Here is a 27,355-nt window from a genome sequence, read left to right on the forward strand (position 1 = left end):
CTATTTTTAAAATCCTAGGGACAAAAGTAGATACTAGATTTATCTCATTAAAAAAAAAATGCTTGTGTCAGTAGCCTTGCCAATTGAAAAATTAAAAATAATCATCAAATCAAAAGTAATTATTATTTTGTATAATAACAAGTGACAGTAAAAAATACTCCCAGATTTAGGCCAGGCACAGTGGCTCATGTAATCCCAGCAACTTAGGAGGCCGAGGCAGGTAGATTACCTGAGGTCAGGAGTTCAGGACCAGACTGGACAACATGGCGAAACCCCATCTCTACTAAAAAATACAAAAATTAGTTGGGCATGGTGGTGGGCACTTGTAATCCCAGCTATTAGGGAGTCTGAGTCAGGATAATTTCTTGAACCCGGGAGGCGGAGGTTGTAGTGAGCCAAGATTTCACCATTGCACTCCATCCTAGGCAACAAGAGCAAAACTCTGTGCAGAAAAAAAAAAAAAAATCCCAAATTTATACAATAGGGTGCTGTCAAGAAATTTCAAATAGGACATAGTTACTGTTTGCAAAGCAGCCATGTCTATCCATTATATCCTCCAATGTTTTCTACTCACAGTATCCTGTTTATTTCAACATCTCTCCCACCCTGATTTAAACCAGAAAGTTACCTTCAAAAATAGATTACCCCAATTAATTTATTATCTCTTATCACATTCCAACTTTTTTTACTACATTCTAGTTAATATTACTCTATCTGCTCTTTTACACAAGCTAAAGCTGAGGACATTGGCCAACACTTGTACTTACTCCACATATTTAACCAATAACCATGTTTGAAAGCTTTTTTAATTACTATTTTACATTCTTATAGTTAGGGAATGTGGGCTCAATGGCTTTTTTTAAATCAGAATTTCTTTAGCTGGTTTGAAATAATAATCTCTCCTATCTAACTTACTACCAAGAAATGCTTCAGAGACTGAATGAACAGTGCCTGCCTGCTGATAGATGACAGATGTAGGCTAAATGTGTTTATTCACTTTAATCATCATATAATATTTGTTTCTAGTAATTTTGTTACAGCTTACAGCTATACCTGTCAAAAACTTCTCAATTAGCAGGTAACTATTATGGCTATGACTAATCACTAATGTGGATGATTTAATATTAAAAGAACCCAAGTTACTTTTAACTTTTTGAAAAATTTACAGAAAATAGCTACACACAGAAAGTATCTAAAGTATCTACAGACATACAGACTTGAATGCATGCTATGTTTTTTTTCTAATCATTTTAGCCTATTCATATTTGATGCTTTAATGATTTAAAATCACACTGCAACCAATTGAAATCAGTTTGGCTATAAATAACAGACTTTTCAAAATAGTAGTAGTTTAAGCATGTTAGAGAGCAAACCAGGGCTGGTAGAGCAAACTCAAGGCAATTAGGAATGAGTCCTTATCATCCTTGCTCATGACTCTCATCTTCAAGGTTACCTTAATGTCCCAGTTTGGTGCTAGGGTTCCACACGTTATATTCGAACTGTAATTCGAAAGAAGGCACACAGCACAGGATAAGTGGTAGATCGCATCTCAGTTATCTCCGTGTAAGCAGCCTGCTCTGGAGTTCTCAACATTTTCCCTTATGTATCATTGGAAGGCACAATCTACAAAACAGACTTCATTCTGGGCAATGCAATGGGTAAAAATTAGGTTCTTCTTCTAAAGAAGGGACAAGTGGATATCAGAAACGCAACTAGTACTTTCTCATGAACACATAACACAGGCACATATGGGTGCACGCAGATATGTGTGTAGATTTGCATACACAAAAGTATATATGATAGTTTATTCTGTTTTTTCACTAAACTTTTGTCTAAATTCCACTTCTTTATGAGTCATAAACATTTCAATGGCTTGATTTAAAATTCACTGAGTTGATGTAGCATTGTTCACCCTAAAATTGGTAATAGGCTGTTTCCACTTTGTTATTGTTCTTGCCTACTGCACTGTTGCAGTAATGACTGCTGCTGCTGCTGCTGCTGCTGCTGCTGCTGCTGCTGCTGCTGCTCTGCTGCTGCTGCTGCTGCTGCTGCTGCTGCTGCTGCTGCTGCTGCTGCTGCTGCTGCTGCTGCTGCTGCTGCTGGAAAATGTGTCCTGGGCCAAGAATTTTGTTAAGCAGTTTATATTTACAATGGGTGGATAAAACTGCATCTTGATCCTATTTTCAGGCATAGTGCAGGATTTGAAGGAAACACGAACTCGAATCACAGAAACACAATTAATGCGGAGCTTTCTTAAATCTTTCTTTAGGGGTAGAAGAGCAGAGTGCACTTCCCAAAATACAATAAAATGTACTAAATATTCTTAACCCTCCATTTTCCTAAGACAGAAGAGAAAGAGAGAGGAGAAAGAGAGAGAGATACAGAGAGAGAGAGAGAGAAGGAGAGAGAGAGAGAGACATTGCATTCAATGATATAAAATCTTCCATATGGTGTTAGTTTGTCAAAATATTTCTGTAGGAGTACTGCCGGAACTTTCCACCCACACACATACTTAGTATTTATACCCTCAGTAAATTCACTTTGCTTCCTTCTGTATGTGTGTATGCCTTTCTTCTCCCATTTTTCATGTTCACAGAGACTCAGCTATTCGATTTGATTTTCTGATAGAGATAACTAGGCTACCTCAAAGCCCACAATAATATGAAGAGAAATTATTTCCTGAAGAATTTTCCATATTTCTAGATGCCTGAATTCTGTCATACAGCATCTGCATACTGGTGACCATTCTTTCTGCATTGCTTTACTACTGTGTTTCTTTAATTGCTATGGCAACAGCACAACAGAGCCAATATACCCACAGGGACTACAGTTACAAAAAATGTTAAATACCCTAGGGAAACTGAAATACAGTGGATAGTCTGACATCTGTATGGCTCAGAGATTCACCTTTCAGAATTTCAAGGAAAAACTGGATAAAGTAATAAATCATTTATTAGATTTGAAACACCAGTTAATAGCATTCAAATTTGTATTATAACCTTTTTTACGTCCTTTCAAGTTGTCATGTATCAACATGAATTCCGGGAAAGAGGCTGCTGTATTGGAAGAAACAGGGGTCATCTACTGTGCTGAGGTAGCAGCATGATGATTTCATTGCATTTCACATTTGTGGCAATGTTCAATGTGTGAACCTTTCCTAATTCCTGTGACCATTGAAGCCTAATTATCCTGCAATGAGATGCAGTAGAAAGACAACTGGGGCATTAAATTCAGGTTGGAATCTTAGATACCTAATGTTTTCTGGCCTTCACTGAGATTCAGATTCCTCATTAATCAATGATGTAGAACTCAAGATCTTTTTACTCTGATGCTTTCCAAAAGGCACAGATACGTTGAGGCAAACATCCTCAGGTTTGACATTGATAGGGAGCAACAGGGCAATATCACAGCAACAACAGACTCTGTAACTGAAAGGTAACAACTCTGCTTATTTATCTGAAGCCACATGTCTACCCACATTTTATATAGAATATTGTTCTTTGCTATACTTTCTTGGGTCCTTTCTCCTCTTCATCATAATGCACTTTAATTTATCAAGTAGAGGAATTTGGCTATCCTTGTTTTATTGTACCTACAAAAGCAATGCCCTGGGGAATGTACCTTTCACGAACAAAGTGGATAATCAAATTATTTATGTAAATGAATATATTAGTCAATTCTCACACCACTAATAAAGACATACCCAAGATTGGGTAATTTATAAAGAAAAGAGGTTTAATTGACTGACAGTTTAGCAGGGCTGGAAAGGCCTCAGGGAACTTACAATCATTGTCAAAGGAGAAGCAAACATGTCCTTCTTCACATGGTGGCATCGAGAAGTGCTGAGCAAAAGGAGAAGAAGCCCCTTATAAAATCAGCAGATCTCATGAGAACTCACTCACTGTCACAAGAACAGCATGAGGGTAACCACCCCTATGATTCAGTTACCCCCCACTGGGTCCCTCCCATGACACCTAGGGATTGTAGGAACTACAAATTGAGATGAGATTTGGGTGGGGACAAAGTCAAACAATATCAACAAATAACCATCTACTCCCCAGATTAATTGTACTTATCTCCTGGAGGTACTACTGTTTAAATTAATTGAAGTTTTATATATGAATTATCTCCCTCTTTTCTACACACGTCACTCCCCTTTCCCAAACATTTCCCACTTATTTCTGCACATGCATAGGAAATGCTCATGATCAACAAAAATTCATTTCAGGGAACCATTGCCACCTGCGCCAGCTGACTCAACGCCAAACTCCTGTTGTTCCAGCACTGCAGGGAATCTTCACAGCCTCTTAGCACTAGCCTTTTCTAGGCTGCTTTTTCTCCCCAAGCAATTTTCTGCAAGAAAGAACACATTTACCTTCACAGTTCCTAGCAGTATTTACTGGTAGGTTCCATGTGTTCCCAATATCACATAGAGTCTCTGTAGGGAGATTTCTGAGTAGGCAAGATAGGTGATAGCTCAAGCCATACCAATTAAAGAATACTGAGTTTTCTTTGCATAGAGAAGTCACTCTCTCTTGTATGAGGTGGAATTTATACACTTAAAAGAAAACTTAGCATTCTGAATTAAAATATTTGGGTGACTTCAGTTATCTTTTCACTTACCAAAGAAAAATGAATGACTGTAGTTAAGTGTGTCATTTTGGTTGCCTTCCAAGTTGTTCTGATGTCTTTACTGTGTGAAAGAAAATAGAGTCTTTAGGATCCCAAACTCACAATGCCAAAGGGAAAGTTAAGGTTGGAAACTGAGTCATGTAATACTGTCTTCCTTCTGTTCCCCAAAAGAGAGTTGTTATTTCACAACCCTGTGTCCTGACTTCATACATAAATCAGATTCCCACTATAGGCCACGTATTTACCCAACTGGCCTCCATCATAAATTACTCATGAGGAAATTCCCTATCAGCTCCTAAATCTTTCAGGATACATATATAACCTGAAAGATACATATGTATACATGTAAGGGAGATACCCCTTCTGTAACCTAGCCCTAAATCCAAGTTCTGTTTAATCTCATCCTGACTATGTCAATTACTAGCTTATCTTTGCAGGTGCAGGACAAGAGCAGACCAGAAATCGTTTCTCCACCGACCCAGAGAAGAATGCGTAATTGACTTTTTCTCTATTCTATTTGTTCATGTTTCCTATATTTTATGTAAAATGTAGATACACTGAGCACCAGAAGAATGCATAATTGTCTTTTTCTTTCTTTTTCTTTTTTTTTTTTTTTTTGAGACGGAGTCTCGCTCTGTGGCCCAGGCTGAAGTGCAGTGGCGCGATCTTGGCTCACTGCAAGCTCCGCCTCCCGGGTTCACGCCATTCTCCTGCCTCAGCCTCCCAAGTAGCTGGGACTACAGGCGCCCGCTGCCATGCCTGGCTAATTTTTTTTTTGTTGTTGTATTTTTGGTAGAGATGGGGTTTCTCCGTGTTAGCCAGGATGGTCTCAATCTCCTGACCTCATGATCCACCCGCCTTGGCCTCCCAAAGTGCTGGGGTTACAGGCGTGAGCCACCGCGCCCGGCCAATTGTCTTTTTCTTTTACTCCCTTTCACCTGTAAAATACAGGTTTATTGATCACTAATCAGAGTCTCACAAGAATGTGACCGTTTGCCTTGCTACCTACCTGCCCTCTCTTTTATCCTTCCTGCTTGCTCTTTCTCCTTTAAATACTGAAGTTTCCAAAACCCTCTTGGGAAAAGTGCACAATACAGATGCTCCTATGCCTTGTGTTTTTACCCGAAGCATCCTCAAACTTTGGCTAAATAAACCTCTATCAATTGAGACACTCTTCGAAATCACTTTTTGGTTAACAGCTACAATAATCTGCTAGCACCTTTAAAATGTAATTTAATTGTAAAGAGAGACAAAGAAAATAAACGAGTAAATGACACGATGAGTGTAAACTATCATTGTTTACAATGTGAGAATTAAAAATCCTTTATATGAAAGTGCTACATAATCAGAAAAACACAATATAAATAATATTTGCCACTAGCAATCTAACATACTAGGAAGAACGTGGCTTTGGGAAATAGATCTCTCTCTCTCTTAAAACTACCTTTTGTTTACTTTCTATATGACTGTGAGAGTATCGCTTACATTTCCTAAATTCAATTTTATCATCTACAATGGGAATAAATTAACTGTATGCAGTTGTGCAATATAGTTGCACAAGCTCAGCAGCTTCAGGCTCCTGAGTACCTGGGATTACGGGTGCAGAATACTATGCCCTGCTAATAAATTTTCAAAATGACATAAAACATCTTTTTATGCAGACTTCACCTCAGTTTTAGAAAGCAATGAATATCTGGAATATTTGCATATCTACAAGTTAGAGAAGGCACAAGTTACAGAAGGCATGATCATGACAAATTTTGTTTCCTCATCTATAAAGAAATTATTACTTTGTGTTTACCTATCTTCAATAAATGATAATTATTATTTTTAGAATTATTTGTTCTGTGTAAGTAATTGGTGTCTTATCTGTAGTTAATTTATGTAAATAATGTTTATGTAAATTTATTTCATGGTAAAAATACATATGTGTGTGTGTGTGTATATATATACGCACACGCACATGTTGAGAACAAAAATTACAGGATACTATATTAAGAACTCAGAAACCCATGAGGACTATGCAAATTTAAATATCAAAGTATAATAAGTCAACATTTTCATAGTTGGCCATCTATTTTGTTTATATACCTGTTTTACACAGATCCTAACTCTCTAAGTTTATGCACCTTGTGTATGTTGCAGTTGCTAAACACATCTTCCCGAAAATGTGAATGAAAGGATAAATAAATTGATGCATGGGTGAATTTTAAGAATTTATTACATTCAATGTACTTAGCCATGTTACTAGTGACTGTTATAATCAAATCCCAAAATGTAATTGTTCCAGGTTGTATATATCATATTTTGAGGCCTGAATTTTAGAGGCTCAATAATAATATTATTAGTATGTATTTTAATGGAGAATGCAGTTAAAATGTTAGCATTTATAGTCTCTCTAGAAAAAAAGTTAGACAAAAAACCTAAAATATTTGAAATAAAACTATTAAAGGCATTTCAGTTTCTAAGCTATATTATAAAATATCCTTTACAATACTGTAGCCATTTAACACATCCTGCAAAAGCTCATCAATATCAACAGACATTAACATTTGTCCCCAGACATTAGTTGAGACAAAGGGGCACTAATTGAATTAATAGCATTCTACTGAATGATGGCAAGGTAGCTATGGAGGGGCCCAATAACTTTCCTTTAACTCGACATATAAATTGCTACCATATTGGTTTCTGCAGAGAATAGGCTTTACAATCAGTTGGTTGTAAAATCTAAATTTGCTTTTATATTTCATCCTGGTTCCCAAATAAGTACTGATACTCTTGAGCATATGTTATGTAATAGCCATGACAGAAAGATGTATGTAGTAATGGAAAATCATTTTTCAGTTTGTGTGTAATAGACTCTTCTTTGTCTGAACAGAATTTGCTTCAAATATCATATAATAAAGAGACATGTAAATATTATCTAAAGAGCTGCAACTGCATCACTATTTGCTGAGTTACAATTCCAATCAAATATTTAACAAAAACCTGTCTGTGTTGCTTACATTTAACTATTTGGAGAAATAGACAGATCGTGCTTGAAATGGCTTTACTTAACTAGATTAAAAACATAGATAGTATGTTTTGTATTTATGAATTTTTAAATTATTAATTCCAGAAAAGCATGAAAGCTGTTCTGACTTTCCATTTACATTGATTTTTTAAAAGTGGTTATGTATTAATATAATAAATATGTCAAGGATCAGTTTGTGAACTTGGAGGAAATGAAAACTATGCTTCTTTACGTGAGATCTTACCTCGTATTTCTTAATAAACTTTAAAATCTTCATCTTGTCCAAATAACTTGGAAACAAGTCATTAATTACAATTTATATGATTTTTTTTTCATTACTTAGAGGTCTCAAACAGAACATAGACTTAAGGGAGTAGTCCAGATTTTATTCTACACTTACTCTTACTTTCTAAATTACCGTATCTGTATATATGTTGCCTGATGATAAAAAGTAAATCAAGCTATGAAATAGGAAATATAATTTAAGTTGCAATAGAATCACCTCTTTGAACATATATGACAAAGTTAAGAAGATTTATGTTCCTAAAATATGGTTAAGTTTTGATTAACTACAGATAATGTGCCCTTTTATATATTATTCTTCCTTTGGAGAAAATATTTAGAAACATAATGAAAAATCATTATTTCCTTTTTTAAAAAAAAATTTAATCACCTACTCAGAATTACTAAAAAGTGGCAAGAATAGCATGAAGAATTTCTGTACACCCTTTACCCGGATTCCCAAATACGCACAAATACCACATTTGCTTTCCTCATCTTCTCCTTGTCTTCCTTCTTTCTATTTTTCTCTCTCTCTTTCTATATATGCGTATTTATATTGTTATATGTAAAATTATGTATTACATGTTTAAACTGTATACATAACTGATCATATACTCTATATTTATATTATGATAGATATGTGGACATACAGATCTCCACCTTGATCTGGAATTGCCTTTATGAGAGGATTTTGATTTCGAATTCAATTTCCTTAACAAATGTGATATTGTTTACATCTTCTATGTATCTTGTTGTCTATACATTTTCTTCTATTAGTAGTTTGGTAATTTGTGTTTTTCAATGAATTTTTCCATTTCATCTAAGTTATTGAGTATATGTATTGGCATGACAGGGGATTTTGTATTTTCTTATTCTTCTCATTGGCAATTTTTGGTTTCTCTCATTTTTTCTTAATTATCTTGCAGGGATCAATTTTTCCTTTTTTTTTTTTTTTTGACAGAGTCTCACTGTGTTGCCCAGGCTGGAGTGCAGTGGCAAGATCTAATCTCGGCTCACTGCAAGCTCTGCCTCCTGGGTTCACACCATTCTCCTGCCTCAGCCTCCCCAGTAGCTGGTACTACAGGCACCTGCCATCACGCCCGGATAATTTTTTGTATTTTTAGTAGAGACGGGGTTTCACTGTAATAGCCAGGATGGTCTCGATCTCCTGACCTCATGATCTGCCTGCCTTGGCCTCCCAAAGTGCTGGGATTACAGGCGTGAGCCACAGCGCCTGGCCCTCAATCTTTTCTAAAAAACAGCTTTTGACTTTATGTATTTTTTCTATTTTTTGGTCTGATTTCTATTTTATAAATTTCTGCTCATTTTAATAGTTTCAGTTCCTCTATTTACTCTCTTTTATATTTATTTTCTAGCTTCTTAGGTATCAAGCTTAGATAACTGATTTTAAGCCATGTTTTCTTTCTAATAATATATTTAGTCTGAATTACCATAACAATTCAAATACACTATTTTTATACCATAAATTGTTATACTTTAATTTCAATTAAATTAATTTAATTTAATTAATTTAATTTAATTTTAATTTCATTTCAATTTAATAGTCTTGTTAAAGTTCCATGAGAATCTAGAAAGAATGTGTATTCTCCGTTTATTGAAGTTGCATTTTATAATTATAAATTAGGTGACGTTGGTTGATAGTTATGTGTAAATCTTTTATAGCTACTGCTCTCTCTTTGTTGTCAGCTTATTATATCAATTAATAGTGAAAGAGAAGAGTTCGTATCTCCAATTGTAACTGTGGATGTTTAAAAAAATTCCCTTTTTTCTGTCATGTGTCATTTCATGTATTTTGAAGATCTTTTGCTGAGTCCAGTGTTTTCGTGGTTTCTTGATGAATTGATCCTTTTTCTCTACAAAATGCCCGTATTTATCTCTCATATACTGTTTGCCTTTTTCTAATTTGTAGCCACATCAGCTTTATATGTTCAGTGTTTTAATGACATATCTTTTTCAGCCTTTGACTTTTAGTTGTTTATATCTTTATTTTCAACGTGTATTTTTCTAAATGCTTCATGGATGGCCTGTATTTTACGCAGGGTAAAAACCTTTGCCTTTAACTTTTACATCCCATTCATGTTTGAAGTTTTTGATATAGTTTAGGATTAAGTCTACTACCTTGGCAATGATTTTCAATTTTCCCAGTGTGTTCATTATTTATCTTTTCCTTCTATACTGGTGAACTGCTGCTGTTATGTCTTGCACAGAATATCTGAGATAAATTTTTCTTAGATTTTGCCTAGGTGTGAATACCTTTTTATGCATTTTGAAGGATACTTTTATTGGATATAAAATTCTAGAGTATAGGATTTTTTCTTTATAAATTTTAAATATATTATTTCATTTTCTTTTGACCTTAATTATGATAATTCAGTTGTAAATTATACAGTTATCCTCCAAATATGCAATACCTTTTTCTCTGCCTCTTTTAATAAATTTTTATCTTTATATTTAGTTTTCAGCCATTTGTTCTTTTGTGTCCATGTGCTTATCTGCTGCATTGGTCTTTTTATATTATCAGTGTCATCAACTCTGGAATCTTTTCAGATATTTTTACTTCTACTATTTATTCTTCCCCGTTCTCCCTTTCTTTCTGAGAGAGATTAAGATTCTGATAATATTAATCACTCAAATACTTTTCCCTAAGATCTAATACTTTTTGTTCTGTTCTTTCAGGTTTTTAAAATCTGAATTTAGGTTTTTTCTATTAATTTATCTTCCATTACATTTATACTTTCTTCTGCTGTGCCCAATCTTCTGTTACGAAGATATTGTTATATTTTAGATCATATACATTTAAAAATTGTTTTTCACATATCTGCTAAAATTTCCCATCAAATCATGCATGATATCCATCTTTTCCTGTAGACACGTTAGAATTTTAATTATAGTAATTTTATGCTCCCTGTGGCAATTGTAATATCTGGGGTGTCTCTGGATCTGCTTCTATTAATCACTTCCTTTTTAATGTTCATCACTTTTTCTTGCTTCTTCAAGTTTTTATGTGAATTCTTACATGTTTGGGAATTTCCTATTTAGTAAGACCTGAGATCCGTGCCCTATAGCGGTTTTGGATACCTATCTCTATTTTACAGATGAATCTTTTAATCTCCAAATTTCTGGAGGTCTCACCACCCTGCTTTATAGCTCTGGGGCTAGATTTGTTGGTGGCCTAGGAGAATTTTTTGATCTCAAATCTCACCCCTAGCTTTTGTTTTTTTCTTTTGGCTGCAGCTACCCCATAGTCTACGAAGGTGGAAATATCCTCTAGGAAGCTCTAGGAAGGATTTTTCAGCTGCCCAATGTCACCGTAGGCATTTTGTGGTTAAAATCAGAAGTATTTGTATGGAGATGAAGGAGACTGAGCTCTCCCACCCCTCAGTCAGTCCTGATAGCTGAAATCCCTGAGGGACTGTATTTTTCTTCCAGTTCCTCTGCATCTTTCCCATTCTTTCCAAGCTGAAAAGCAAGTTTGCCTGAAATATTTGTTTCAATTTTCCTTTCCTTCCTCAATTTTTTTCTCATCTGAAAATAAGGTGTATCTGAGAGAAATTATCTCTACCCTCTTTCTATTCTCATATTTTTAAGATAATATTCCTGTTACTCAATGAAGGTAATGAGAATGAGGCAGGTGTTAATATTTTCTCACTGCTGCTATCGGGGCTCTTGTGGATTCTGTTTTGTTATATCCAACCACAAATGCATTCTTAAAAGTTTACTAAAATGTAGGCAGGATTCGTTTTATCCCAAGTTATGTCAGCTAGGATGTCACCGTTTCTTTTTTGTTTGTGGGGGAAGTATAGCAACAGCTATGTATTTCCTCTTTTTTTCTTTTTTTCTTTTTTTTTTTTTTTTTTGAGACGGAGTCTCTCTCTATGACCCAGACTGGAGTGTAATGGCACAATCTCTGCTCACTGCAAACTCTGCCTCCGGGGTTCACGCCATTCTCCTGCCTCAGCCTCCCCAGTAACTGGGACTACAGGTGTGTGCCACCACGTCTGGCTAATTTTTATATTTTTAGTAGAGACGGGGTTTCACCATACTGGCCAGGATGGTCTCGAACTCTTGGCCTTATGAGCTGCCCCCCCCCCCCCAACCCCGCTGCCTCTTGGCTTCCCAAAGTGCTGGGATTACAGGCGTGAGCTGCCATCCCTGGCCACTTCCCCCCTTTTATCAAGGACTGTCACCTCTGGAAGTTAGATTCTGTAAGTTTCTTTGTATTCCAAAGCTTATAATGTTACTATTTTTATAAATATGATTTGTAGCTTATCGAGCTTATTTTGTTGGTTTAGGGTGACAGTGGTGGTTTCTTATTGCTTTCTATATTCCTGAAATACTATTTATAAACACATTAAAACGCAACAAAAATATTGCATACATATCTACAGATGTATCATTTCTGTTGTTCTTTAGCCATTTATAAAGTTTCAAGTTTCTTCCATCATATATAATTTTCCTTCAACCTAAAGACACTATCCTTTACACTTTCGTACAAGTCCACGTTTGCTGGTGAAGAAACTGTTTCTCTTAAAATTTCTTACCTTGTTTTCATCTTTTATAAAAGTATAATCCTACCTAGGTTGCTAGGTTTTCCTTTCGATGGAGCATTCTAAAGATGTTTTTCATTATCTTCCATCTCACTTTATTTACGATGAGAAGTCAGTGACGAGTCAGCAGTTACTTTTATTTTGTTTACCTTACCTTATTGTAATCCATCTTATTTCTGTGCCTACATTTAAGATTATTTTTCCTCTGGTGATCAGCAATTTGACGATGATGTGTCTTGGTATAGTTTCATTGTGTTGAGCTTGGATTTATAGTTTTTTTAATAACATTCAACAAATTGTTTGCTTTTATTTCTTTAAATATATTTCTGCCTAACAGCATTCCTCTGATGCTGCAATTTCGTATGTGTTTGACTTCTTAACATCGTTCCACAGGTCATTGGATTTTTGTTCTCTTTCCTTTCATCCCTTTTTATCAGTATTACAGCATAGTTTGTACCTATTACCCTGCCTCCACTTACATAGATTAGCAGAGCTCTTCTTCAAAACCTCTCTTTTTGCTAGTACACTGCCCCACAAATTCAAGCCACCTGAGACTCTCTGCTCTCCAATCTTTGTCTTTTCAGTTTAACAAGACTGTTCATACTTTGCCTTGTTTCCCCTTCTTGCGCTGTGATTTGGAAGATGTCTCCAGGGGTAATTATAGAATTAATTTTTAACTCACTATCTCAAGGATCACAGTTCTGTATTTATTCATTTCCAATGTCTAAAACTTGTTGTTTTATATATTTTTGTAATTTTTAAAAATATTTTTGTAATTTTATTTGTTAATGCTTATTTTGGAAAGGCTAGTTTAATACCAGTTAGTAATGAACAGAAGATTCTATCTTTATTTGTTGATAATGATCATTTTTATTAACGAGATCAACGTTTCATATGGCATCAAATAGGTGTTGTGCTGGACACCTCTTAACCTCAGTAGGGAAGGATCCAGGTTCAAGAGGCGGAAGAAGAGACCCAGAGCCAGCAAGTGAGATATGGGGTTTGATTGGGAGATTACACACAGGGAAGAGTCCAGTGGTCTCAGGCTGGACTGCATCTCTGCCTTATGCACAATCCAGTGGTGGCAGGCTGGTCAGGAAAACCACAACTGCTTGCAACTTATATAGCATTTAACACCCTCCCCTTAACGATCTCGTCCTGGCAGCCTCCATTTAACCCAAATTTCAGGGCCTCAATCTTCTGTACAGCCCATGTTCCACTGGACAGGTTGGGGGCTCAGATGTTTCTCATAACCAAGGAATGAATCTCCGGATTGGGCACTCCTGGATTCCCTAGCTCAGGACACACATCAGGTGCATCTTCAATCTGGGGTCATTCTAAGTATATGTTTAAGTTTTTGCTATCAGGGGCTTTTACCCTACAAAAGGCATTAAATAATTAAAAGTCATAGAATATGCTTTAATTAGAAAATTAGGCATGATATTTCCAGGATGATTTCATGTTTATATTAAATTGAAAATATGTATGATTTTCTACAGCTGTTTTCATTCATGGTTTTTAAAACTTCATGCAATGGGCGGAGTAAGGTAGCTCATGCCTGTACTTGCAGCACTTTGGGAGGCTGAGGCAGGGGGATTGCTTGAGCCCAGGAGTTTGATCCCTGTCTCTACAAAAAAAAAAAAAAAATTACCCTAGGGTGGTGGCACTTATCTGTAGTCCCTTCTACTCAGAAGGCTGAAGTGGAAGGATCATTTGAGATGGGGAGGTGGAGACTGCAATGAGCCGGGATCGCAACACTGCACTCCAGCCTCCAGCTTGGGTGTCAGAGAAAAACTTGGTTTAAAACAAAAAAAAAAAAGAAAAGAGAAAAAGAAAACCTGATGCAACATATGAGAACTTTTAATCAAATATATACTATTATTTTTATTTTTGAGAATTGATTTCAATAGCATATACTCAAGATCAAACTGAAAAATGAAAATTGTCCAAGTGTTTATTTAAAATTAAATTTGGATAAATATACATTCATTAAGATTTTAAAAGAAGGAAAACAGAATGTAATATCTTGTTGAACATACTGTTAAGTGAAATCACTGATGGCTGCTTCCCAGAAATTATCTTTAAAAATCCACATATATAACCAATAAACTATTTTAATATTTAGGGAACTCGGAGCTATTGTGGTAAACACTCAACCTTGTTATTTTTGAGAAAAAGATTTTTGTCTTTTCAGTTAAGATGTGAAGATTGGCCGGGCACAGTGGCTCATGCCTGTAATCTCAGCACTTTGGGAGGCTGAGGCAGGCAGATCACTTGAGGTCAGGAGTTCGAAACCAGCCTGCCCAACATGACAAACCCTGTCTCTACTAAAAATACAAAATTTAGCTGGGCGTGGTGGCGGGTGCCTGTAATCCTAGCTACTCAGGGAGGCTGAAAGGTAATAGCTTGAACCCGGGAGGTGGAAGTTGCCGGTGAGCCAAGATCACGCCACTGCACTCCAGCCTGGGCAACAAAGCAAGGCTCGTCTCAAAAAAAAAAAAAAAAAAAAAAGTGAAGGTTGATCTATGCCAAGATAGTTTGTAAAGATGAAAAAAAATTAATCAAGAATTTGTTATCTTCAAAGGTCATGCTGCAAGCTAACAAATATTGTTTTTTATTGTTTCTGTTTAGCTATTGAATTGACCTACTTACAAATCTTCAAATATGCCTCTAATTTTTTAAATATCTTTATGTAACAAGATGTCCTTCATGGTCTAGGGTATGTTTTCCTGAACCCCCAGGCCTACAATCTCGGCTGTATATCTCTTTCGGTTCACCCATGGAGTAACCTGGACATACTTAAAAAATGGCATGCTTAATTTGCAGAGTTATAATAATCTTTTGACTGCTTTGTCTTTCCTACTTGATTTTAAATCCCACGAAACTATCAATGGTATATTATTCATCCCTAGTGTATAGCCTTTACTACAGAATAAATATTAATACTTGTTAAGCAAACAAGTGAAATTAGTTCTCTATTCTAGATTGCATACAAATATTATTCTAGTAGGAATATGAATATGAATTAAATCATTGGATGCTAACATTCTATTTTGTGTCTTCTCTTACAGGCTCTTAAATCTGATCTACAATGGAAAAAATTCTTTTTTATCTGTTTTTCATTGGCATAGCAGTGAAATCTCAGATCTGTCCAAAGCGTTGTGTCTGTCAGATTTTGTCTCCTAATCTTGCAACCCTTTGTGCCAAGAAAGGGCTTTTATTTGTTCCACCAAACATTGACAGAAGAACTGTGGAACTGCGATTGGCAGACAATTTTGTTACAAATATTAAAAGGAAAGATTTTGCCAATATGACCAGCTTGGTGGACCTGACTCTATCCAGGAATACAATAAGTTTTATTACACCTCATGCTTTCGCTGACCTACGAAATTTGAGGGCTTTGCATTTGAATAGCAACAGGTTGACTAAAATTACAAATGATATGTTCAGTGGTCTTTCCAATCTTCACCATTTGATACTGAACAACAATCAGCTGACTTTAATTTCCTCTACAGCGTTCGATGATGTCTTTGCCCTTGAGGAGCTGGATCTGTCCTATAATAATCTAGAAACCATTCCTTGGGATGCTGTTGAGAAGATGGTTAGCCTGCATACCCTTAGTTTGGATCACAATATGATTGATAACATTCCTAAGGGGACCTTCTCCCATTTGCACAAGATGACTCGGTTAGATGTGACATCCAATAAATTGCAGAAGCTACCACCTGACCCTCTCTTTCAGCGAGCTCAGGTACTAGCAACCTCAGGAATCATAAGCCCATCTACTTTTGCATTAAGTTTTGGTGGAAACCCCTTGCATTGCAATTGTGAATTGTTGTGGTTGAGGCGTCTGTCCAGAGAAGATGACTTAGAGACCTGTGCTTCTCCTCCACTTTTAACTGGCCGCTACTTTTGGTCAATTCCTGAAGAAGAGTTTCTGTGTGAGCCTCCTCTCATTACTCGTCATACACATGAGATGAGAGTCCTGGAAGGACAAAGGGCAACACTGAGGTGCAAAGCCAGGGGAGACCCTGAGCCTGCAATTCACTGGATTTCTCCTGAAGGGAAGCTTATTTCAAATGCAACAAGATCTCTGGTGTATGATAACGGAACACTTGACATTCTTATCACAACTGTAAAGGATACAGGTGCTTTTACCTGCATTGCTTCCAATCCTGCTGGGGAAGCAACACAAATAGTGGATCTTCATATAATTAAGCTTCCTCACTTACTAAATAGTACAAACCATATCCATGAGCCTGATCCTGGTTCTTCAGATATCTCAACTTCTACCAAGTCAGGTTCTAATACAAGCAGTAGTAATGGTGATACTAAATTGAGTCAAGATAAAATTGTGGTGGCAGAAGCTACATCATCAACGGCACTACTTAAATTTAATTTTCAAAGAAATATCCCTGGAATACGTATGTTTCAAATCCAATACAATGGTACTTATGATGACACCCTTGTTTACAGGTAAGAAAAATTAAGCAAATTTGTATACTTACCATGCATCTTAGTGTAGAACTTGTTAATTTACTACCGATTTTTTTTTAATTGGCAGTGCTGTTCTGTGTTGTAATTCCATATTTTAAAGTGCATAGTGTAAGCTTTGAAAAAGGTGGTAATACAAGTGGGGAGATCTTTTGAATGGTATTTTTTTAGAGAGTTCAATTTATATTTAATATTATGCTTACTTTTTTCCCCTTCATCTAAGAGATGTGACTATCAGAGAATAAGACTGATTTATCATAAAAATTCAAAAACATACCAGAACTTACACATCCACACGAGTGTTCTTTCCTTCAAGGAAGCCACGTTGGGAGGCTATACCATTATCCCAATGATGCTGGCATTGCTCAAAGCACTTTTGGAATTATCTTTAGAACCTTCGTCATACTATTTTGAATATCCTCAGTGGTGGCAAATCTTCGTCTTTTGAGGGTGAATTTGAATTTTGGAAACAAGCAAAAGCCATTTGGAGTCAAGTCTTGTGAATAAGGTGGGTGATCAAGATGGGTGTTGCCATTTTTGGTCAAAAATAGGATGTAACTATAAAATAATGAGACTGATTCTTTGAGTGATTACGGGGTGTGTGTGTGTGTGTGTGTGTGTGTGTGTGTGTGGTTGTGTTGTCTCATGTGTACTGGTTCTAAGACAGTTCCAAAAAGAAACCTTATAAATAATTTGAGCAGTGAAAGTATCACTGGAATTAGGTATGTAATATCCAAGTAAGGATGATGATGAAGAATTTGCACCTACTAAAGAATTTCTGGTATGTTTTTCTAAAGTTCAGCCTCACTGATTTATAGTCACATCTTGTCCAATTTTCAGTTAAAACGATATATTTTTACCCTTTCATATAATTTCACTTGTGAGAGACTTACTATGCCCTGGGAAATGATGCAAAACCACGGCTTTGCATTATATATATATATGTATAAAATGTGTGTGTGTGTGTATATATATATATATAATGTGTGTGTATATATATAATGTGTGTGTGTATATATATGTGTGTGTATATATATAATGTGTGTGTATATATATATAATGTGTGTGTATATATATAATGTGTGTGTATATATATAATGTGTGTGTATATATGTGTGTGTGTATATATATGTGTGTATATATATGTGTGTGTGTATATATATAATGTGTGTGTATATATATATGTGTGTGTATATATAATGTGTGTGTGTATATATATATGTGTGTATATATGTGTGTGTGTATATATATAATGTGTGTGTGTATATATATGTGTGTGTGTATATATAATGTGTGTGTGTATATATATGTGTGTGTATATATATGTGTGTGTGTATATATGTGTGTGTATATATATAATGTGTGTGTGTATATATATAATGTGTGTGTGTGTATATATGTGTGTGTGTATATATGTGTATGTGTGTATATATGTGTGTGTGTATATATATGTGTGTGTGTATATATATGTGTGTGTATATATAAAATGTGTGTGTATATATATGTGTGTGTGTATATATATAATGTGTGTGTATATATATAATGTGTGTGTATATATGTGTGTGTGTATATATGTGTGTGTGTATATATATTTATTTCAAAGCCATATATATATGTCTATATATATGTCTATATATATATATATATTCTGTTGAAGATATTCAGAAATCAGATCAGATCAGTTCCTATGTACCCAGGTGAATTATTCAATATAATTGATTTTCATTCCTGTATGGAAATGAGAGTATTTTTTTTTTTAAAGCATGGACTAGTAGGCAAAATTAAACCTATCCTAGCTAGCCATGTGATCAGCCCGGGGCAGGAAACTACCTGGCTGAGTTTCAATTCCTCGTTATTACAAGGGATAAATTAGTCTAAAGGTCTCTAATATCCCTTCATCACTAAATATATGGGGACATGGACTATGATACACGTATATTAACTTAAAGTAATTTGCTCTTGTCATACCAGGCTCTTCACATAACCCATGGAGTATTGTCAATGACAAATACCTCTCCCCACCCCACACTTTTTTGTAGCTATTGGATATTCTATATATTTTAAACATTAGCTCTGTGAAATAAGCCAGATTTTATTTTCCAAATTCCAGGATTTTAATCATGCAATGACAAGTAAAATTCTGTTTAATCTTGAGGAAATTTCTTGAATCCCTGACCCTTTTTGTTATTTGTAAAATAGTGACAATGCCTGTCTCCTAAGATCAGTTGTAAAGATTAAATTTTAATGTATACAAAATACTTAGTAATGCTTGTTATTTAATTATAAATTAGGTCATATTCAGTTGCAGCTGAAGGAACAGAGGAAAATAGACATCAACAAGAAACTTTTAGAATGTAGTAGATTCAGAGATGTCTATAAACTCTTTTATTTACTTACTTATTTTGAGGTAAGGTCTCACTCTGTCTCCCAGGCTTGAGTGAAGTGGCACGATCTCGGCTCACTGCAACTTCTGCCTCCTGGGTTCAAGCAATTCTCCTGTCTCAGCCTGCCCAGTAGCTGGGACTACAGGTGCCCCCCAGCACTCCCAGCTAATTTTTATTAGAGACGGTGTTTCACCATATCGGTCAGGCTGGTCTCAAACTCCTGACCTCAGCTGATCCACCCGCCTTGGCCTCCCAAGGTGCTGCGATTACAGCCATGAGACCCTGCAGTGAAAGTTTCACTGAAATTAGGTGGTATTAGATTTAGGCACTGCCTAAACTCTTGCACTTTATAAATTGTGCTCTGATGGAAATTTGCAGTAGCATACAACGGGATGAGGGATTTATGCTGTGGTCAACAGCCGTGCCTTGTTCATGTTTCTAGGATAATATTACTTATATGTTTTCATTATCCTCATTTATACAAAAAAACTTAATGCGGTCCAAGTGTTGACTGCATTAAAAAAGGATTATATTTGTAAAGAAAATACTTTAATCTTAGTAATAATCTTAGTTATTAAATATATATTTACTGGGCGCCATTTCATTTTTCTGAAATGGAAAATAAATGCTTTAAAATGAGTATCTATTTAGACTTCTAATGTGATTGTCAACATTTTCCCTTCTTTCAAATTTGCTTTTAGTCATAGACGTATTGTAAGTGCTAAATGGATTTGTTTAGCAGTCAGATAATGTCACAGTCACACCTTTCAAAAGTAATTTGTCATCAATGATTTTTTAGCAGTGTTTTTTATTAGGAGTTCTCCTTTGCCAAGCAATGTAATTAGTAAGCTTGTGAAGGCTTGGTGTAGGCACGATTAATATAGTGCAGATGCCGACAAGGACTTTTAGCCATTTTAACTAGGTAAATATGAGATTAGATCATTTTTCAATAATTCATATGTTATAAATGTACTTATCTTAATGAATACTAAAATGACACCGAACTAAAGTCATAATGACTTTCTGTGTATATGTTTCGTTTTGTTATTAATATTAACACAAATTCCATTGTCTCTCAGAATGATACCTCCTACGAGCAAAACTTTTCTGGTCAATAATCTGGCTGCTGGAACTATGTATGACTTGTGTGTCTTGGCCATATATGATGATGGCATCACTTCCCTCACTGCCACAAGAGTCGTGGGTTGCATCCAGTTTACTACGGAACAGGATTATGTGCGTTGCCATTTCATGCAGTCCCAGTTTTTGGGAGGCACCATGATTATTATTATTGGTGGAATCATTGTAGCATCTGTGCTGGTATTCATCATTATTCTGATGATCCGGTATAAGGTTTGCAACAATAATGGGCAACACAAGGTCACCAAGGTTAGCAATGTTTATTCTCAAACTAACGGGGCTCAAATACAAGGCTGTAGTGTAACGCTGCCCCAGTCCGTGTCCAAACAAGCGGTGGGACACGAAGAGAATGCCCAGTGTTGTAAAGCTGTCAATGACAATGTGATTCAATCTTCAGAAACTTGTTCGAGTCAGGACTCCTCTACCACTACCTCTGCTTTGCCTCCTTCCTGGACTTCAAGCACTTCTGTGTCTCAAAAGCAGAAAAGAAAGACTGGCACAAAGCCAAGTACCGAACCACAGAATGAAGCCGTCACAAATGTTGAGTCCCAAAACACTAACAGGAACAACTCAACTGCCTTGCAGTTAGCTAGCCGACCTCCCGATTGTGTCACAGAGGGGCCCACATCTAAAAGAGCACATATAAAGCCAAGTAAGTTTCTCACTTTGCCTGCTGAGAGATCCAGAGCGAGGCACAAGTACTCCCTCAATGGAGAATTAAAGGAATACTATTGTTACATTAACTCGCCGAACACATGTGGACTGTTTTCTAAAAGAAGCGTGTCTATGAATGTGATGTTTATTCAGTCTGACTGTTCTGACGGTCATAGTGGAAAGGCACCTCTCAAATTCTGAGGGGCTACTGGAAAGCTCTGTGTAATTTATAATTTCTTTTTCATGAAAAATCATTTTGAGAACTCACAAAGAAGATTGGAATTTGCAATTCCAATGCTGTGTATAAATCAACCTTCTCAGGTACAGTATATATATATATACATATATAACTATATATATATGTATGTATGTATATGTATACTGGAAGGAAACATAAATAAAATGGATAAGGGAAAAAGCAAGACGTAGCAGCAGTGCCTTTCCCTATTCTGAGACCAGCTCCTAGGACTGGCCACAGCAGATTAAAAAAATGAAAATTGTTGTAGAAAAAAGTATTGCATAAAAAATGATATTTCTCTAATTTTCCAAAGGGCCGCCTATGGATAACTGATATTTTTAATAAGTAGACTGTATATTTTCTTTCAATGGTAATAGTGTTTGCTTTGTTTTTAGGGAAATGTTGTAGAGAACAACTTCATGTTGCTAAATTATTTAAAATAAAATATTCAGTTAGTATACCGAGTTAATGTTAAAATTAGTTCCCTTCTAAACAACATCCTTGGTGCAGGTGCCTTAATGGTTGTAAGATAGTTCTCCTCCATGACACACCTTTTTCAGTGGAAAGGAGAAGAAAGTGCAACTTATTTTGCATTTATGAAAACTCTAATCAGTTTTAAGTCACAGGCTACAAATTCCTATGCATCTACATGGACATGTGAAGATTTTTTCATTCATTTAGTACACATTTTCTGAGTGAATGAGTTTCATGTTGTTCTTAACGCAAGATAAAGAGGGAGACAAACATACAAGACTGCCTTTATCAAAGGGGTGTTTATTTTTATCACCAAGTAAAATTTAAAAACGTCTAATGGTGTTCTCATTATATTTATAAGTCATATAAAGTCATTGCTCATTAAGCAGATAGTGGATTTTTTCCCATTTGCACTATAGTTTTTGCATTTGAATGTTTTCCTTTTAAAGTAAATGCATTTGCTATTTTAACCAAAAGCTGTGATAAATTTAACTAGAAATCATGCCGTTTAGCGAGAATACATAATTTTTTACAACAGCGTTTTAAATTTAGTAGAAACTAATATTGCTCCTGGATAATGTGGAATTATTAGAAATTTACTGAAATTAAGGTCTATAGATAAATGTTTCTATTCACTCCCTGACAAATTTAATTATATAACAATTTGATGGTGTTTTATTAAAGATCTATAAACAGGTTACCATCAAAGAGGTTTTATTTTGTTTTGTTTTGTTTTGAGAATAAGGCTCACGTGAGAACTTAGACCCATTGCTTTGCACAAAAGAAATGACATTTTAGCCAAATCATAAGATAGGTACCTTACTATCTTATGTCAAGTACTCTTTGGAGGTAAGTTAAACACACAGTAAAAGTTTATTAATTTTTTCGGATCACTTGAAATACCACTGAAGACACAAGTAAGGAATGTGGAATCGTTAATTTCCTTCTGCTAGAAGCATATACAACAATTTCAGTTACGGTTAGCTTGACAAAGCCACACCTTCTCATACACAGTGTATCATGATGCCATTCAATAGTATGTGAGATTAAAGTAGTTAGAGATTACTTTCAGTGCCAGTGTCGAAAATAATTATCCAACGGGCTTTTAGTTTTTTAGGTGTTTGCCAAATCCCTTCTTTGCCCTGATTCTCTTTCTAAAAAGTTTGCCTTTCGCATTTGCAAAGTCTGATTATCCTTCACTGCCCAGTTATTTATTTCTTGTAAGGAATAGATGAGGTCACATGTGGTCGTAGTTTGCGAAATCAAAAGCAGCACGCAGAGTGAAATATATTTTCAGCACTATTAATGTAGTAATGCTCTAATTACAACTAAATATTTTTCATTAACGTCAATTGCGTAATTCCTCAATAGGTGTTGATTTGCAAAAGCATACTACTTTTTCCCTTCTTAGATTTATCAGCATAGTATTAAAAAATACTGAACATACAAAAGGTTTCAAGACTTAAAGAAATGAATCTTCAAAGACTTTCTGGGATTATGAAGGTTGTGATCAAAGATAAGGATGCTCTGAAATCATGCAACATTAGCAAGGTTAACATATGTACTATAAGTTACTGATGAACTTATTTACTATTTTCCAGTATTTTTAAAAATCAATTGCCTACTTATATTTCTAATAAAGTTTGATTAAATATCTTTCATTTCTCACAGACATTTAAAATTCCATATTTAATCATATGAGATTTATTTTGTTTGACTAACACCATTGAAAATAATTTAATTTAATAATTTAATAAATTTAATAATTTAATGTTATTTAATATATTTTAATGTGATCATTTTTACAATATTTAAACCAAATTCTTGAACACTTGTTCTTAAAAATGATAGAAAGGTGAGTATCTGGCCTGAGATTTTGCCCTTCAAAAACTCTATACTCTGAGAGATTAACAAAAGTCTGGATTATCAAGAAGGTCAAAATTTTTTTGTATTTGTTTATAAACATATGAAGAAATTTTTGCTTAAAGTAATTGCAGTGTGAAGTGACTGAATAGTAAGTCTGCGGAAAAGTTGGGGATAATATTACCTATCGTGACGTCTGAAACATAACTGTTGCTTAGATGAATAAATGAGTAAATGAGTAGATAAATATGACCATGGAGTAAGGTGTGGAAATAAGAATTTTCATTAATTAGTGCAATACAGATCTGTGATCTAAATATTATATTACCATAAGCAACAAATTCTCTGTCCTTGTTTTGCTTTCTGTCATTTATTATTTTGTTCCTCATTTAAACAGTCATATATATGTGATCTGAAGCATCTGGTTTGCTGTTGTTTCTGACTATATGAAGATTATATATACATATATATTATTTTTGCTTCCTCGTTCTTATTTTTCTTTTATTTTTGTCATTTTACATTATAGTTTCAGCTTGTTCAGTGTGAGAACAAACAAAATAATGTGTTGCCTGTTATGCACGTATTGATGATGTTTACTTCAGACTTTTTTTTAAATTGTGTTCCTGCATTATTTTTTTCCCTTTTGAATAATTGTCCCCCAATTGAAAATATAAAATTATTATTACAGTAGTGTCATAAAGGGATAATGAAGCATCTAACGTGGCCCCAAATTTTAAGAAGCAGTATATTTTAGTTTGATGGATATTATTTATGTTAAGTCTACAAATATATAAATACCTAAAAAGATTAAATAAAACAATTTAAAGTAGACACAGTGGCCAGACACGTTGGCTCACACTGTAATGCCGGTACTCTGGGGGCCCGAGATGGGCAGATCACTTGAGGTGAGGAGTTCAAGACCAGCCAGGCCAACGTGGTGAAACCCTGTCACTAGTAAAAACACAAAAAAATTAGCAGGGGGCATGGTAGGAATCTATAGTCCCACCTACTCAGGAGGCTGAGGTGGAAAAATCGCTTGAGCCTGGGAGGTGGAGGTGGCAGTGAACTGACATCCCACCACTGCACTCCAGCCTGGGTGACAGAGAGAGACTCTGTCTCAAAAGAGAAGAAAAAAAAAGTAAATAAATGAATAGATAAATTAGACACAGTAACACTCAAACTGTGGCCAGTTTATTTCCCTTTTTTTTTTCTAACCATTAAAGGAGTCAGTGGGGGTCTCAGTAAGTTGTTTCATGCTTTAAAACAGTGGGTTTTTACCTGCTTTGTAGATATATTTTACTTAAAATTTTGGAATATAAGTTTTGAACCATTCTAAGAAATCTCTAAACATAACAAGTCTAATCTTTGAAAGATGCATACTTTCTCCACAAATTTATTAACAATTAAAAACAGAAATGTGTTCCATTTGTCTCCAGACATCTTTTTCTTTTAGTTTTGTAATGTATTTTCTCTTCAATTTAAAGTACTTGCATCCAATATAAATTTTATTTTATTTGCTTGTATTTTTGAAAAGAAAATACATGATTTATAAAGCTAAAAACTTTAAAAGTTGCCCTAAAATTTACACTATTTGCCTTTTAGTTCTTAAATTTAAGTTTTTCTCTTTCATTATAGCAATGAACGTAAGACTTCTTAAAATTCCAATAGTTTAAAAAATCCATAAATATAAAGTATCATCTTTTGGGTAGAATTGTGAAGCAAATTAGACATTTCTTAAGAAGACAGCAAATACAAGCCATTGTCTTCTGAGCATAGTTGATTTCCAATTGCATTTTATAATGCTAAGAAAACAATGTTCATTTCTATTAGACAGAATGAAGACTATCTGCTGTCTTTCCCTTGTTCAGCCTTCCCTTGTTTCAAGAATAGTCCGGCGATTTACTTTAACGATGTATGCTTCTGTGTGAGTGTGAAGTGTTTTGAGGAAGGGACTTCTGCACAGAGGTGGATTGTATGTGAAAAGGATATTTTTCTTATCCTCTTATGTTGCTAATAATAACACCGTACCTTACAATGTTAGTGATATTTAAGTAAATTTATAGACAAGAAATATGTCATTTTTGAAATGGCATTGAGAAAAGAATAATCAAAATTAATATTTGAATTTTTACTTTCAAAGGACAGAGCGCCCAGTTTCTTTCTTCCCACGCTAGATAAATATATGCTAGTATTATTAATAAAATTAGTTTGTTCACATCTTTATTATTTGTTTATTTATTTATTGTTATGTTTTTCCACAGAAACAATCAATTCATGTAGCAGGGTACAGAAGGCCACTTAAAAACAGTGGTAGTCCGGGCTCAGTGGCTCACACCTGTAATCCCAGCACTTTGGGACGCCGAGGCAGGCAGATTACGAGGTCAGGAGATCGAAACCATGCTGGCCAACGTGGTGAAACCCCATCTTTACTAAAAATACAAAAAATGAGCTGGATGTGGTGGCGCGCACCTGTAATCCCAGCTACGCGGGAGGCTGAGGCAGGAGAATCACTTGAACCCCGGAGTCAGAGGTTGCAGTGAGCCAAGATTGTGCCACTGAACTCCAGCCTGGTGACAGAGTGAGACTCCGTCAAAATAAATAAATATTAAAAAATAGAGTGGTAAGCATATTGTTTTGATTGGGCCATCCTAAAAATGTGGTGTTATCTGAAGAGGGATATAGAAAGTAACAATTTATAACCAGGAGTATATTTAAGTAGTAAATTACCACTCTAAGGTACTGTTAATGCATTGGAGATTTCATCAAATTACACAAATAGTCAATATAACAAAATAATCACTGATTGGTAAGTGTAATGTACACTTAGAATGATTGTCTTCTTATTATGTTCAGCACTTTCAAAGTCAAAATTTAGGATCTAAAGTTAACATTGAATAAATATATACATCACATACATTTGTATAAATATATATGTGCTCAACAAATATCTGCCTATATATGTATTATATAGACATATATTTATACTCATAACATTAATCAGCTAAAATGATAATTTTGTGTCCTGCAATATAGACTGAATTTTAATTACTATGAAAACATAGATTTAAATGGACTGGCTATCAGAGAACTTCTCCCAGAAATACAGTAAAAATTATACCTGTTACTTATCAGATAACAATAGAATATAAAGTACGAATTTAATTTTCTGCATTTTCTTAATGATAACCATCTCTACAACCTAATTTCATCCATTTCAAACTTGGTGACTGTTATGTTCATGATATCTGAAAACAAAAACAAAATATTTTCAAATTCATTCAGGAATAAGCCATGATGGCCCTTTCATTTAACGTACTTGTGCTTGGAAGTGGTTGAACATTTAACCTTATCTGGCACATAGGTTATGTGCATATTATGTTTCTGCTCTAGAATATGTCTAATAAATAAATATTTGAGTAAAATCAAGGAGCTTATGAAATATACCATGTTGGCTATTGGCTCTACCATAATATAATTCTGTAATCATTTTTTCATCCATAATGTGAACATCTCCTATTATTGATTTTATGTAAAATCTAGTTTCCAAAGACCATTGTATATTTACATGAATATTTGTGCTGAAAGTTTTGTAAAAAACAATTTGTCTCAGTCT

The 27,355-nt window shown here is 34.9% G+C and overlaps 1 protein-coding gene across 1 annotated transcript in view; it reads left to right on the forward strand.

Annotated features, from left to right (window-relative positions):
* LRFN5 (leucine rich repeat and fibronectin type III domain containing 5) overlaps positions 1-27,355 on the forward strand; it is a 246,278-nt gene that overhangs the window by 212,495 nt on the left and 6,428 nt on the right. The window contains exons 2-3 of the mRNA XM_032134986.2: positions 15,567-16,971; positions 20,453-21,165. Of these exons, the coding sequence (XP_031990877.1) occupies positions 15,587-16,971; positions 20,453-21,165 (2,098 nt within the window). The 5' untranslated portion in view covers positions 15,567-15,586. The remainder of the gene's footprint in view (positions 1-15,566; positions 16,972-20,452; positions 21,166-27,355) is intronic.

Source organism: Hylobates moloch, unplaced genomic scaffold (assembly GCF_009828535.3).
Source record: "Hylobates moloch isolate HMO894 unplaced genomic scaffold, HMol_V3 SCAFFOLD_16, whole genome shotgun sequence".
Taxonomy (NCBI): domain Eukaryota; kingdom Metazoa; phylum Chordata; class Mammalia; order Primates; family Hylobatidae; genus Hylobates; species Hylobates moloch.